The sequence below is a fragment of the Amborella trichopoda genome, chromosome 11 (assembly GCF_054954075.1).
Source record: "Amborella trichopoda isolate Santa Cruz 75 chromosome 11, AtrichopodaSantaCruz75HAP2 v2.0, whole genome shotgun sequence".
Lineage (NCBI taxonomy): Eukaryota > Viridiplantae > Streptophyta > Magnoliopsida > Amborellales > Amborellaceae > Amborella > Amborella trichopoda.
In genome coordinates, this window is record NC_142346.1 from 1,658,285 (window position 1) to 1,674,292 (window position 16,008).

Sequence of the window (16,008 nt, forward strand, 5' to 3'; positions counted from 1 at the left end):
CGAGAATCCAGAAAACAATTTTTGCACAGTTGATCTTCCATTACTGGGTTTCTTTAGTATTTGATGGATCAGGTTGTGGTTATGTTCCATTAATAAACCCCCACAAGCCTTTTCCTTAAACAAAAAATTGAAAACGGAAGCACGAAGCTGGATAGTTTTTCCCATCGACCTTTATAGCCAACACATCTCATTTATCCGAAACCATATACAAGTAGTGTTATGACCCTCAGATGTGATCGAAAGCTTGATCTGATATCAAAACTCAACTTCACGAATTATCAAGATCCCCCCATTTCTTTCTTTTTTGACGTCTTTTCTTTTTTGGAAAGTAGATGGTGTCTATTAAGGCCTGAACATTGCTGGTTTTGGGGTGATGTTGATGGTTAAGAAGATTGTTGGGGGTTCCTATTATCTGCCAAATCCTCAGCTGTAGCCGAGATCAAATCTCGTGCCATTTTTAACAAAAGCTCATTTCAACTAGTTACAGTTAATAATATATATATATATATATGAAGATACTACAAAATGTTTATAGGCAAAAATGAATAGTGATTTCACCTACCCTCATCACCATCCAAACTTCATAGCATGGTTACAGTTGTCCGGTGGTATTTTAATTTTAATTATTTTCTACAAATCCAAATTACTTGAAATTTAGAGCATGTGTACATCTTAGTGAGTCACACCTAATAAAAATATGAAAAAAATAATTCACAAAATATAAATTGATCAAAATACCCCCAAAACTATATGGAGCTATTTTAATCAATTTATATTTTTACGATTTATATTTTTTATATTTTTATTAAGTGTGTATCACTAAGATGTACACACGTTCCAAATTTCAAATCATTATTATTAGTAAAAACAAATTAAAATTGAAACAATACCGGACAACTGTGACCGTGCGATGAAGTTTGGATGATGATGAGGGTAGGCGAAATCACTGTTCAATTTCACCTATAGGCGTTTTGTAGTATATATATATATATATAAAGCAATTAACGTGTGACCGTAGCAGGAGGCTGGCATGGGCATTCAAATTTTAAGTGCATGGCAGGTAGGCTACCATGAGCATTCAATGATATACAAGAGTGAGAAGGGAGAGAGAAAGTGTGTGGCAGGCTGGCATGGGCATTCAATAAATTAAAAGTACCTCAAGAAAAATGAGAGAGAGATAAAAAGAGAAAGTGTGTGGGTGGGATTAATCCCACATTGAAGAGATGAATAAATTCACAGGGATTTAAGAACTATAAAAAGGGTGCGGGAATTTTAAATCAAATACACAAGAGAAATATGTTGGGTTCGGGTCCAGGTCCAGGTCCAGGTCCTTAGTACTCTTTCGAGTATAGGTTTGGGTACAATATTTTTGGACTAGTCGGGTACGGGTCCGAGTATGAGTCCATAAGAATATTTTGGGTACGAGTACGGGTTCAGCATTACCTGACGTGTTGCCACCCCTAGTGATAGTGCTAGTTACTCTCTTTTTTCTTTTCTTTTTTTTTGCAAGCGGTCTATTTGTCTTTAAATCTTTATAAATATATAATTTATACTTGGCTTGAGTAGAGTTCAATAAATCAGCCCTCTTTTTTCTTTTCCTTTTTTTGCAAGCGGTCTATTTGTCTTTAAATCTTTATAAATATATAATTCATACTTGTCTTGAGCATAGTTCGATAAATCAGCCAGTCCAACCGATATTTAAAAAAAAATTCAAATACATGTATAAAATCCCAAAGAATAAGGGATTTATTTGCAATGTGTTGTTTTTATTGTTTCCACCAGTGTTCGCAAAATCAAAATGGGATGGTTAACCGGACATGGGCGTGGAAGCGCTTTAACCGGCCTAGCCAGTAAACCGGATGATTCTACCGCTCCAATTGGGCAAGTCCCGAGCGTCAAAAAAATGTTGAAAAAATACAAATTTTTTTTTACTAAAATATAAAAGCATATAAAGAATGATTAAAACAAAACAAATTCAAATGAAGTTAAAAATTAATGAAAAAAATGAATTTTAACCCATTTTATATTTTTTAAGGGCTATTTTTTAAATTTTCTAAAATAGATGAGAAAATATAAAAGTGAGTATTAATGTCCAAAACAATTTTTAATCTTTACCATAATGTAAAGAATATTTAAAAATACATTACAAATCAAATTCTTTATTTTTGAGAATTTATATACATTTATTTTATTTTATTTTTTAAAAAAATAGTGATTGATCACCCTAACTGCCCAAAACAGGAATCGGCCAGTGGCCAGTTCCGATCTAATTGGGCGGTTAGCGGTTAGATCGGGCGATTTTGTGGACAATGGTTTCAACAAAGACTAGAATGTGTTTTGGCCAAAAATACTTATTTTTCTAATTCCTTTTTTGGATTATTTCTAAAATACTCTTATACACAAATCGACTTTTTAAAACTCATTTTTTTTCATTACTTTTCAATTTCATTTGGATGTGTTTTGTTTAGGTAAGTGATTTCATGCAACATATGTACCATAGTGTAATGCAACTACACTTCTAGATAACCATGTTTATAGTATTTGTATGACCCAAAATTTTCCACACACACTCTCTTCATCTCAATAATCAATCTCATAAAGAAAAAAGTTCAATTTGAACCCTAGATATGGTCAAAATTAGTCCCCTCTAACAACGAATCTAGGCCATTCATTTGGTGAATTTCAAGTTCTTAGCCGTTACAAACTCAAAATTATTTTTTTCTTTTTTATCATTGTTCATCTAATGATAATAAAGCCATCTAAAACAAACGGAAAATAAAAAATCCTTCTAAGACCTAGATCTAAGGATCTTATCAAAATAGACGGTCTATGTTAATTGGGCTAAAAAATACTTTCTAGGTTTTATTTTTAAATTTTTCTTTTTTCTGATTGTTCATTAGAATGAAAAGAGTGTATATTTCAAATTTTGGATCAAACAAATGGCCCTAACATGGGTTCTGAAGATTATTGCCTTATACTATTGTACAACAATTGCATTAGATCACTACCCATTTTGTTTAATTATACTTTAAATATATTTTTTCGGGATTTGTTTGTATTTATTAAATTTTTAATACTTTTTGGCCCACTGGGACCTGTCCAATTAGGCCAGGTGAACCAGCCGGTTTCCAAGTTACTCCGACCCAGCCCTCCAGCCGGTTTCCAAGTTACTCCGACCCAGCCCTTGGCCGGTTTCTGGATCCGGTTCGATTTGTCGAACACTGGTCTTGATGCATGCAACATTTCAATCAGGATGAGATAATTGAGAGTACGGCGAAAACAGCATTACAACTAGCAGTATTTTGTGATGTTGTTGGCTCTATTGCAATCATTAATTCATTCTTTAGGATCAGATGGCTACAAACATAGGTAAATTATGTGGTTTCTAGAGACACTTAGAAAAGCCACTCCTATAAATTAGGACTAATAAGTATAATAAGTAGAGATAAGAGCCAAAGAGTGAGGGAAATGAAGCAAGGAATTTTAAATACAACCAAAGTACTCCCATTATTAAAGGAAACAATTGATCAATTAGACATGTAACTTCCCACTTAGGGTCCAAATAAAGCTCCAAAATGAACCCCTAATCAATCCATTTCTTTAGCTCCAAATATACAACTTCTTTGCAGAATCCAAAATGTAGCTTCAAAATTCTCAAACTTTGATATCAATTCTCTCTTGAAATTGTCTTGTGATATTGCACTTATATTAGACTTTATCTTAAAAAAAAAAAAAATGTATATCGCTATGTTCAAGACCATAGACAATTAAGCCCAGAGGCCCAATCCCAATATCATTAGCCTTTCCCGATACAAGATCACAAAATAGGACAACATGCACAACCTTATACTCTCTTAAAACATCAAAGCACATAAGAAACACACTTATTCATAATCACGCAAGCTTTTCGTCCATTGATTTCATGAGAACAGGAGTATAATCAAACACTATGACCTTCTCAATTGTAGCCATGAACTTTCCTGCAAATTCCAAGTGAGAAGGATGTGATGAATATGCCATAAAATCTTCATGGCTCCCAAATGTCAAGATGAACACATGAGTGAAACCTTGCCTCAGGAGCTCCTCTGAACCCACATCTTGTCCCCTGTGAAACCACATTGATTTGATCACAAACTTATTTATACCAGCAATATATTTTGATAGATTTTTGTATTTAATAAATGAAATGAGGTCGTAGGAATCGTGCTTCGACTTGATTAATTGGTTGTTGATGATTGCAAGACTACATCCTAAGTCCGATTTCTACCACTTGGATGGCCAAAATTTTGAAAATACAAAAAAGAAAATGAATTGAATTGAATTGAAATGTAAAGAGATCCTACATTGTAGTTTGTGCTTCCTTTTGGTAAAACTAAGACTTTTGTCCATAATCCTCGCAGTGTTATCAAAACTAGACCGGGACAGCAGGTCATTGGTGAGCTACCGTCAAAGACCATAAACGGGTTCACTTCAATAATACACCAATACTTGAGAACAACCGAATTTTCATGTGATTTAAACTAACTGATGCATTTTATCGTTTTGATTAATTTTCATCAGTTCAACCGGTTTGATGATGGTCAAAATGCTGAACCCGATAAAATATTTTTTCAATTCGGTGACCGGTCCAGTTCTAGCAGCAATGATCCTACAACCCTTATACGCCAGCCACTGAAGCTAAGGAAAATGATAGAAATACAAAAATTGTGTGTAGTTCACATGCAGTAGGGGAATTTGCCCCCAAGAACTCCAGTCAATAGTAACCTCTTAGAAAGCTATTGGGCTAGTACTATTCAAGAGAAAGGAGATGAAATAATAAATAATTAACATGGAAAAAATATTTCTATAAGTCAAAAGATTATATGCTCCTAGGGGAGCATATAATTCCCCTCCCTTAGAAACTTATGTTGGATTATTTTAGGACACCAAATTTGAGGGATTTAACTTCATTAACCTGGCCAACAACATAAAAAGTTGATACTAGAAAAATATCAGACTCAATTAAACATTGAAAAACATAAACCATCCAATTTTTCGACTATCAAATTTAAGCATCAGAAACAAAAAATCTCATTTTATTAATTTTAACACTACTATTCTAGAGTTGATCCTAAAATTTTAGATCGAAAAAAATCCTAATAAGTAGCTATTTTCCCCAAAGGATCTTTTTGTCTAGTAAGTAGCTATTGTCTAAAAAATCCTTATATACAGGATCTTTTTGTCTAATTTTTGTGAGGAGACTGTAAAAGAGATTTAACCAAGAGCAATTCGTGAAAAGATGAATTGAGGTGTCCACTATGTGACTATTAACAATGATTAAAAATGGATACCCATGCATAAATTATGGATACCAGTACTATAAACTCTATTAAGAGGAGATGATATGCCATCTTTCTATGTAACTTGCATGGAAGTTGTTATCCAAGATCTCAACCGGCCATTTCAGATGTAAACGTATCTAGATGGACTAGTGAATCTCACCTTGAATTTCTAGATGGGACCTATCGATCCATTTTATATGCATCATTTCTAGAAAAGTAAAGCATCACTTCAAAACCTAATCTAGGAAACACTTTTCGCATGGGAAATCTCTATGATAACTCTAAAATCAATGTACACTACCGATTATGAAATATGTAACTTAAAAAATGGTATAGATCTTGCAGATCTGTGAATACTTGAAATGGACTATCTAGATCATGTGTTACAATATATATTACTTTTAGAGCTTGAAATCCTTTTTTGTTTTTTACAACCATCTTACTTTTTTCTATAATTCCTAAACTTTATTTTAACCTTTTACAACAACAGAAAAAAAACAGCCCGTATCAGTGAACATAGGCCATCCAGATCATACAATCTCGGCCGTCTAGCCTATAATGTAGTATAAGACAGTCAGGCAGCCCATAAAATCGACACACATAGACACACATAATTTGGAATTCATAACCTTTGAATATATATATATATATATATATACACACACACGCTTATGAGCAAAATTGTACAGTGATTTTGCCTATAGGCTCACTGCTGTCCATTTTTTGCAAACAGTAAGGATGTGGCACCGCAACGGCTCCATATACACTTTGGCCTATGGGCGTTAAAAAGAGTTATATATATATATATATATATATATATATATATATATAGGAAAAATTTTATATAGAGCCAGGGCTCTAAACAAAAAAATTTGAGCTTACCTCAAGAATTTCACTAGAAGAGATTGTTTTGATGCCCAAATACCTTCAAATTGGTCATGTCAATGTCAAGATGCATGGACATGAGAAAAAAAATGGATTTCATGTTTTGGAAATAGTGTATTTTGCAACGCACTTTTGGACCGTCAATTTTCAAGATTTTCAAGTTTTCATAAATCAGTTGATCTAATTTATTTTTGAAAATTTAAAATTTATAAATAAATATGAAAATATATTTTAAGGCTATCACAAAGATTTTCAATATTGAAACCACACTTCTCAACAATATTTGAAGGTAGGCTCTAATTTGATTGTTAAGATACTAGGCTCTATACAAACCGCACCCATATATATATATATATATATGATGCACCTCAAAAGTTTATATAAACTTTTCAAAGTAAACATTTTGGAAGTCTCGCGTGTGTGTTTTCTACCAACTCTACAGGAATCCATCCGCTCGATCAGAAGCAGGGGAATTTGCTTTTTCAATCTCCAAGTATGAATAAGTACTGAAAAACTTTCTTTTTTTCATATTTCCCGTGTTTTAGGAAAAAAATCAAGTAAATAAGTATCTATTCTTATTCATAGTTGCTTTCGCAGTGCGTTATAAGAAATTGGCTTTCGCATATATATATATATATATATATATATATATATATATATATATATATATATATATATATATATATATATATATATATATATATATATATATATATGATGCACCTCAAAAGTTTATATAATGTTGCAACCTTATATGTAGAACTATTGATGCACCTCAAAAATCCATCGGAAAAGGTAGTTTTAATGTTGAAAAACCCTTTGATTGATCATCTCGACATCGAGATGTATGACCATAAAAAATAAAAAGATTTTAAGTCTTAGAGATAGTGCATTTTACAACATATTATCTACACTGTCCATTTTCAAGCTTTTCATATGTTTATAGATCTAATTGATTTTAACCATTTTTAAAATTTAAATTTTTATAATTAGATATAAAAATAGATTTTGAGATAATCCTAAGAACATTTTACATCAAAATTATATACCTTGATAAAATTTGAAAGTGCACCTTACCTCTACAGCTACAGATGCATCAGTATGCTAACTGCACCCATATATATATATATAGAGAGAGAAAGAGAGATAGAGAAAGAACAATATAAATTGGCCATATAAGTAATGGGGGTAAAAGTCACAACAAGAGCAACAAAAAAACAAGTAAAAAACATTCAACTAAAATCAATATTATTAAAAATGGCAAGAGAAGAAGTTAATTGGTTCACCATTCAAAAGCCTTTACATATTCCACCTCAGAGGCCAGGCGTTCCATGCCTTCAATAATTTCTTGAACAGAGATGGCCTCTTTGAACTTCACCAAAACCAAATGCTTCATATCACCACCACCCATCTCTCCGAAACTTCTTTCCCTTCTTTGCCTCAATAGCTTCACAAATATATACACTATTTATCAGTTGGAAGTAGAGAGATTTTTACAAAAATGCCCTGGGTTACTTCGGAAATTGCTGAATTGCGATTTACTTTTTAAGCCCCAAGATGCCCTCAAAATAAATGGGCAATAAAAGGAAGAAACATCAATGATGCCATTTCATCGCTACTCATTTCATGATAGGAATAAATTTTGCTTGGCAAAACTGAAATTTTGGTGAGATTCACTGAAATAGAAACTGGATCCAACTCTCAATAATTGCCCATATGCACTTCTACACACTAAAGAGAAGAGAGAGAGAGAGAGAGAGAGAGAGAGATGAAAAACAAGCTTTTTTGTACCTTGCATTATGGGGATTATTTACATTACCAATAAAGCAACTGAGTGCAAAGTAACTTTTGGACCTTCCAAACAGTGTACCTATATACAATTATGTGAATGTGGTTTGGCCTTGCATCCATCTTCTTTTATCTCAATTTCTTAAAACGGTAAAATATATAAAGAAACAATTTATTTTTTATATAAAGAGGTCACAATCATTATTATTCTTAAAATTTCAAAATAAATGATCGTAAAAGTGTAATTGGTTAGATTCAAAGTTGAAATAAAAAAAATAAAAAAATAAAATCTCAAACTTTGTGAAACACTACAAGTCATCTAATAAATAATTTTTTCAAATTTTTACATTAACTGATACATATAGAGCGATATACTCTTAGAACAAGTCAGTAAGATTTATTGGTATTTAAATAAACATAAACATGTTATTATTGAAAATCAATTTTAGATTATTTGTCACAAAAAGATTCTTTTAAAGTTAGTAGCATGTGCCACTTCTTTGAATAAAGTTTTGGGTCTAAATCTCATGATTAGCATAGCTTTTATAGGAATCGTCTACAAAGATATCATTTATCTTTTGTACAAAGAGATTGCAATCACTCTTATCCCTTAAATTTCAAAATGGGTGGTTGTTAGAGTATCACGGAATACACACAAAGTTCTCCAAAAAAAATTTGAACTTCGTGACTGATCTTAAATCATCCAATTTGACATCTAATGAGTGAGAATAGTTGTGACTTCCTTGTAATAAATTCTTATAATAAAGATAAATAGTTTCTTTTGTAGACAATCTCACTTTTATATATACGGGAAAAGTTTATATAGAGTTGAGGCTCTAAACAATCAAATTAGATCCTACCTCAAAATTTTCATTAGAAGAAGTTATTTTGATGCCGAAATGTCTTCAAATTGTTCATCTCGACATCAAGATGCATGGACATGAGAAAAAAATGGATTTCAAGTTTTTTAAATAGTATATTTTGTAATGTATTTTTGGACCGTCAATTTCAAGATTTTCAAGTTTTCATAGATCTCTCGATCTACACTATTTTTTAAGTTGTAAATTTTATAAATAAAGATGAAAATACAATTTAAGCCTATCACAAAGATTTTCAATATTGAAACCACATTTTTCGACAGTATTTGAAGGTAGGCTCAAATTTGATTGTTTAGAGCCTAGGCCCTATACATACCGTACCTTTATATATTAATTATATAAAAAAAACTACAAATATACGATGAGCTTCTAAAGTTTATTGGTCACAGGAGAGCATGTTGCACATCTACTCCCTCATGTAAAATTCTACCTAGGAGTAGGTATATAATATGCTCCAGGAGCATCCTACACGTGTGAGGCGTCCATATTATCATCTAATTTGAACGGTCTCGATTCATTGGAATTAAAAAAGGATGGCATGGCCCAAGAGGTAGGGTCCACCCAACTCATCCAAGATGCCAAGGACTGCCACTTTTCACTTGTCTATCTTTTTCTCACATGTGAGAACCAAATAAATAATGATCCACAAGCAAACAAATCTCATTCACACGTGTATGGTACGAGGTGTTCCCAAAGTCCATATATAGATATAGTGCCCTGATTTGCACGTAGGTCCACATACGTGTGGACAAGCGATGTCTCTTGTTTCAGTTTTCATTTGAATTGATTTAGAAATTAGAAGAAAAAGGCCGTATGCAATAGAATAAAAGTTAGATCTTTTGGTCAACAACAGGTAGTATACTATTTACCCTAAAAAAAACATATAGTATAGTATTTATATAGGTAGTATACTACTTACCCTAAAAAAACATGTAGTATACTACTTATATACTATGTGTGGTCTCTACTATTAGTTCTCCATGATGGATGGTGAAGATGGTCTGTCTATCCGCTAAAGTGGACAATGAGAAGCAGTTGCCTCGATCTTTAGCCGTTGAAAATTGACGATGAAAATCGCCATAACTACAAATATAATCTATTCTCCATATATTAAATTACAGGTAAGAGTATGGACACATATAATCAAACTAAAGTAGGACCTCATGGATAGAGGGAGAAATCAATTCAATCTCTATCTCTTCATTTGATAAGTATTATTGGAAATTAAATTGGAAATCCCATTGGAAATGGAGACACTCTTTTTGATGAGTAAATTCATCTTTGTCCAAACTTATAATTAAATACTCTTTTTTATATCACATAAAAAAAGATTATCTTTTGTCTTTTTCCGAAACCTAATCGACCGTCCCTAAACTTTAGGGATTCGGTTTTTGGAGCACTAGTATTTTTGTCTTTTACCATAATCAAAACAATATGAAATGCATCGCACATGCCTTTGCCAGGATCGGGATAAGATCGTACAACATTTACGCTTACGTATTTGTATGCGTACTTCGTCATAAATTTTTTTCAAGTTGTTTGGAATCAGTTACATAAATCTTGATCTTTCATCTTACTCTATTAAATATCTTACCTTGTGATAAGTTATCATATATTTTTTTACTACTTCCAACTACATCTTTTGGGGGCTATCTTTTTTTTTTTTTTTTTTAACCTTCCACTTGAATCGACTCACATTTCTTAACATGTGCCATACTGGATCTATGCTATACATGGTCAGCCCACCTAAATCTACTTTCTCTTTTTTTATGGCCTATTAGTGTCACAACTAAGTTCCTCCGAACGTAATCATTTCAAATTATATCATTTCTTTGTTTTGTCACGCATCCATCTCAACTCCTCATCTCAAATACACCCATCCTAGAAGTATATTGCTTATTAACCGCTCAGCATTCCGCTCCATAAGTAAAATCGGTCTTACAATTGTTCTATAGAACTTGTCTACCATATCCTTTTGAGTCAACCCTTGCTTTTTTTTATACTTCTATTTAAACTAACTCGCACCTCCTAACAATTGTTGTACTGGGTCTACACCACATATGGCCAACTCATTTAAGTCTACTATCTTTCATATTATCGTCTATTGGTACCACACCTAATTTTTCTAAATGGATTCATTTCAAATTCTATCCCTTTTTATCTTGTCATCCATCTCAACATCCTCATCTCAGTTATATTCATTCTATGGGTATATTATATTTGACTGCCTAACATTCTGCGTCATAAAACAAAGCTAGTCTCACAGCCGTCGCATAGAACTTGCTCTTCAACTTCATTAGTATGCAACAATCATATAAAACTCTGGTTACACATCACCACTTCGCCCACTCAGCTCTAATTTTGTGTACTACATCTTTCTCAATATTTCTAATTTTCTAGATTATTGATCCAAGATGTCAAAATTGCGGTCTTTTTTATATTTTTTAACTATTAATATTAACTACTTCATTGTCTCTATTTTTATTATTACTAAATTTGCATTCCATATACTATGTCTTAATCCGGCTAATTTTAAGACCTTTAGATTCTAGAGCATCCTTTCAATGTTCTAACTTTGTGTTGATGTCGTTTCGGATCTCATTGATCAAAACTATATCATCTGCAAGCAACATGCACTACCATACCTCATCTTGTAGGTGCCTAATTAAATCGTCTATAACTAAGACAAAGAGATATGTGCTCAATGTTGACCCTGATGTAGACTTATTGTCACTGAAAACACACTCGTCTCTCTATTAATTGTTTGTATATTAATTAGCGTTCTATCGTACATATCTCTCGCCAAATGTCTGGGAGACTTCTTCTTACTCATAACTATGAATCACCCATGCAATACTTTGACAATGTATGAAACATGGATAACTTGCATATAACGAGTTCACTTCACATGTGATCTCATCCTGAATAAAAAAATTGAGGACAATGCTGAAGTTTCTTACCAGAAACAAGAGGTTTCTGTCGGCTTTGTGCGGCTGTATTTACTATACAAAATCAGTTTTCTGGGTGGGCTGTGGTCCGGCAGCTCCATCTTCAAAGTAGACGTAGAGCCCACCAGTTAATTTGAGAAAGAATTTTTACTAAAACAATTTCAAATAAATGATAATCATAAGGTGTGTCATGATATGTTGGAAAATAATTGACCTTTTTCTCTTACATTTTCAGAAGTGTCATCAAGATGCTTCCCCCTTTTCTCTCTCTTCAAACTCTTGGCTTTTTGCCTGTCCTCACAGAATTTGCCGGTGTCGGGTTCGTCCCCTTTTTTCTCTCTTCAAACTTTTGGCTTTTTGCCTGTCCTCACAGAATTTGCCGGTGTCGGGTTCTCTGATTCCACTGCAAATTGAAACAATCTCTCTCTCTCTCCGGGACACAACGTGTGTTTCTATACTGGAGATGGTCTCTTTGGGCATTATTTCTAACGAGAATAATTAAACATAGCATTGGATTCTTGCATGGTCCCCTGGTCGAAAAATGGTTCAATAAATTGATTTTATACTTTCCAAATTTTAAAACAGAAAACCAAAATTTTCATTGATTTATATTAAATGAGCACAAATCTTCCAAAAAAAAATTATATATATATATATATATATATATATATATATATATATATATATATATATATATATATATATATATATATATATATATTATGTTAAATATATACATGTATTATTTAAAGGGTGCGGTTTGTATAGAGCCTAGGCTCTAAACAATCAACATGAAGCATGCTTTCAAATAGTATCGAGAAATATAGTTTCAATATTAGAAATTTATGTGATAGCCTTATCATATATTTTCATCTTTAATTATAAAATTCAAAGCTTCAAAAATAGTGTAGATCGAGCTGATCTATGAAAACTTAAAAATCTTGAAAAATTGGCATTCCAAAATGCATTACAAGATGCACTATTTTCAAAACTTGAAATCCATTGTTTTCTCATGTCTATGCATCTTGATGTCGAGATGATCAATTTGACGATATTTGCGTATCAAAACAACCTCTTCTAACGAAATTTATTAGTTGGGCTCTTGTTTGATTGTTTAGAGCCTCTCTATATAAACTTTTTCATTAGTTAACTATTATAACTAAGTTATATTTATTTAAATAAAATTAAAATATTATTTAAATATTAACACTATTCGAGTCAGGTCCGGGGAGGTTCTACATGGACCTGATCCTGAACTCGGACCCGACCAGTTGGGTCAAATTTTTAAACCCATACCCGGACCAAGGTCAGGTCCGGTCATTAAAGTCCCGGGTCGGGTCTAGGTACAAGGCCACTGCCACATCTATAAAAAACACTCATCAATAAGTAAATGTCAAAATAGTCCTCGGGAATGTTAACCGGTAACAAATATTGCAACTTACGATTATTCCAATAGGGGCAGCTTTAGTGTGTCCCCAGACACACCTATTTCAGTGCATCCACCTTCCAAAATCTATCTAAGAGATAAATTGATGATCTAAAGATTTACAGGTCTATCATCTTGACCATCAAATCATAATTCTGTAAAGAAATGATCAATAATGAACTTAAAAATGGTCCATTTTGTATTTTATGTTTTGGACAATTTATTTTGATTCTTACTCCAAATCATGTCTAAGAGAGAAATGGATTTACAGTAATTTAGAACGCGTTCTGGATCCTAAAACCCTTCAAAAATAAGACAGATGCACGAGTATGTGGACTACACAAAACTTTTCCTTACATATAAATATATGGGATTGCCTGCAAAAAGACCATTTATCTTTTGTACATGAAGGTCACAATCATTCTTGCCCCTTAAATTTCAAAATGGGTAGTTGTAAGAGTGTCATTGAATACACACAAACTTTCAAACAAAAACTTCTCGGACCTCGTGATTCACCTCAAACCATCCAATTTGACATCTAATGAGTGAGAATAATTGTGACCATTAAAAGACTTGAGTGATTTGTATAAGGCTAAGGCCCTAAACAATGAAAGTTAGTCGCTCCTTTAAATAGTGTCGGAAGATATTGTTTCTGTACCGAAAATCTTTGTTATGGCCTAAAAATTTGTTTTTATTTCTAATCATAAAATTTAAAACTTCAAAAATAGTATAGATCAGTATATCTATGACCACTTGGAAATCTTGAAAATCAACGGTCCATTAAATGTATTACAGGATGCACTATTTTCAAGACTTGAAATCCATTTTTTCTCATGTCCATACATATTGAGATCGAGATGATCGATTTAAAGATTTTTGGGGCATCGAAATAACCTCTTCTAGGGAATTGTTGAGGTGTGCCTTAATTTAATTGTTTAGAGCCTCACCCTTATATAAACTTTTTTCATAAAGGATAGCTACCTCATTATAACATGGCAGATAGATATATTGTTATGAAAATGAGTGGTGTATCCTTAACATTGTAATCACTACGTAGTCAAAAAATAGATGTACAATTAGAAACCAACAGCATTTTTCACAAAGATATGGAAAGGTATAAATAAAACTATTTACTTTTAAAATAAAAAAGTCACAATCATTCCCGACCCCTAGATCTAAAATTGGGTGGCCAGGGCTGCGTCATTGACTCCAACGCATAAATTTTGAAATAAAATTTTTCAAACTATGTGACGCATTTAAGTTATCAGATTTTACATCAAATAGCTAAAAGTTATTTTGACCTCTTTGTACTAAAATTAAATGATTTTATAATATATAATCGCTATAATATTTATTTGATTTGAAAATGGATATCACTATGTGATGACCCGATAAAAGCAATTTAAATGATCCATTACTCACTTCCACAATAATTTATATCTTTCAAAGGTTTTTTCCCTCAAAGAAACCATGCAAACTTTACACTGCGTGCATGTAATGGATGAAGTTTTTATAAAGCCTAGGTTTTATGAAAACAAAATAAAGCCTCATCTCAAATCCTCATCCGGAAAGCACTTTCAGCAGCGGATATCTTCATGATGGCTATAAAATCAATTTTCAACACCAGCATTAAAATTTGAAACTAGAAAATGTATAGATCTTGCAAATCTATGAACACTTATTATTAGGGAAAAATAGACGGTCTAGATAATTTTTTACAATATATGACATTTTTCGAACTTGAAATCTTACTTTTCTTCACAACCATAATGTTCAAACCAAGATGATCGATTTACAATTTTCAATAAGTTATGAGGTGAGGCTTTACTTAATTTGATAGGGCTACAGTCCTGTCAAACCATTTTCCGCATCTAATTTCTCATAGAAAAAAGTGTTATATGTATCTTGTGTCAAAAATAAGGAGAGGCATTACCCCTCCATCAGAAAATCTCTGCCTGTTTAGGAACTAGTTTCCAAATGTTAGAAAATCCGCCGACTTTATAAATCATGAGGGTTCAAGTCCCTCTATCCCGGATTAAAGAAAGACCTGGTGTACTCTCTAATCATTCATTCTCCTTTTCTCATTAGCCTTTCTAAACTAAATTAGGTATATTTCTCATTTAGTATAATTTTTTCTTCTTACCACAAGTGTTGTTATTGTGATAAATACAATCTATGTACAAACGAACATATATGGACAAAAAATCTCCAATATTGAATCATTCACAATACGTTAGCCTAAAAGGTGAAATCAAATTTCAATTACAGATCCAGGTAAGATTTTGTATGTACTTATATACATATATTTTAATTTTAATTTTTTTTGATAACTCAAAAATCATGCTTTGAATTTTAAGAAAATCACCTATTTGAGACATGCATACGCAACATCATCTCATTCAATGTAGGATGTAAGTTTAGCATCAGCATTTTAAACCAATATTTTCAAATAGTTTATTCGTTCTTTTTTGTCGAGAAGTATTTTATTGGTGGAGAAGAAACATCCAAAAGTAGGCCTCTTCTAGTTATGACATGGGTACAGGAAATCAGAGAGATGCCATGTTAGAATCACCAACTCAGTGGGATATTTCGATGAAAAAGTATTTACTTCATAAACAAAATACATGGAAAACATTCTACAATTTTTTTTACTGTCTTTTCCCAACTAATTAGGGTTGGCTAAACAAATCCCGTTCCGCCATTCTGCTCTATTAAAGGTCATATCCTCAGTGATGCCATGAATCTCCATATCTTTTCTCACT

General features: G+C 32.4%; 1 protein-coding gene across 1 annotated transcript; it reads right to left on the minus strand.

Moving 5' to 3' along the window:
• Positions 1 to 3,762: 3,762 nt before the first annotated feature.
• Positions 3,763 to 7,618, minus strand: LOC18441395 (stress-response A/B barrel domain-containing protein At5g22580). The gene is made up of 2 exons (XM_006851558.4): positions 7,493 to 7,618; positions 3,763 to 4,105 (listed from the first exon to the last, which is right to left on the minus strand). Exons 1-2 carry the CDS (start codon positions 7,615 to 7,617, stop codon positions 3,895 to 3,897), a joined length of 336 nt encoding a protein of 111 aa, XP_006851621.1. The 5' UTR covers position 7,618; the 3' UTR covers positions 3,763 to 3,894.
• Positions 7,619 to 16,008: the final 8,390 nt, after the last annotated feature.

Bases quoted from the DNA above. Each gene is read 5' to 3' on its own strand.
- LOC18441395 (XM_006851558.4), bottom strand. From the start codon at position 7,617: ATGGGTGGTGGTGATATGAAGCATTTGGTTTTGGTGAAGTTCAAAGAG. The intron at 4,106-7,492 runs GTGAACCAATTA...GTGGTTTCACAG, and splicing joins TATGTAAAGGCTTTTGAATG to GGGACAAGATGTGGGTTCAG.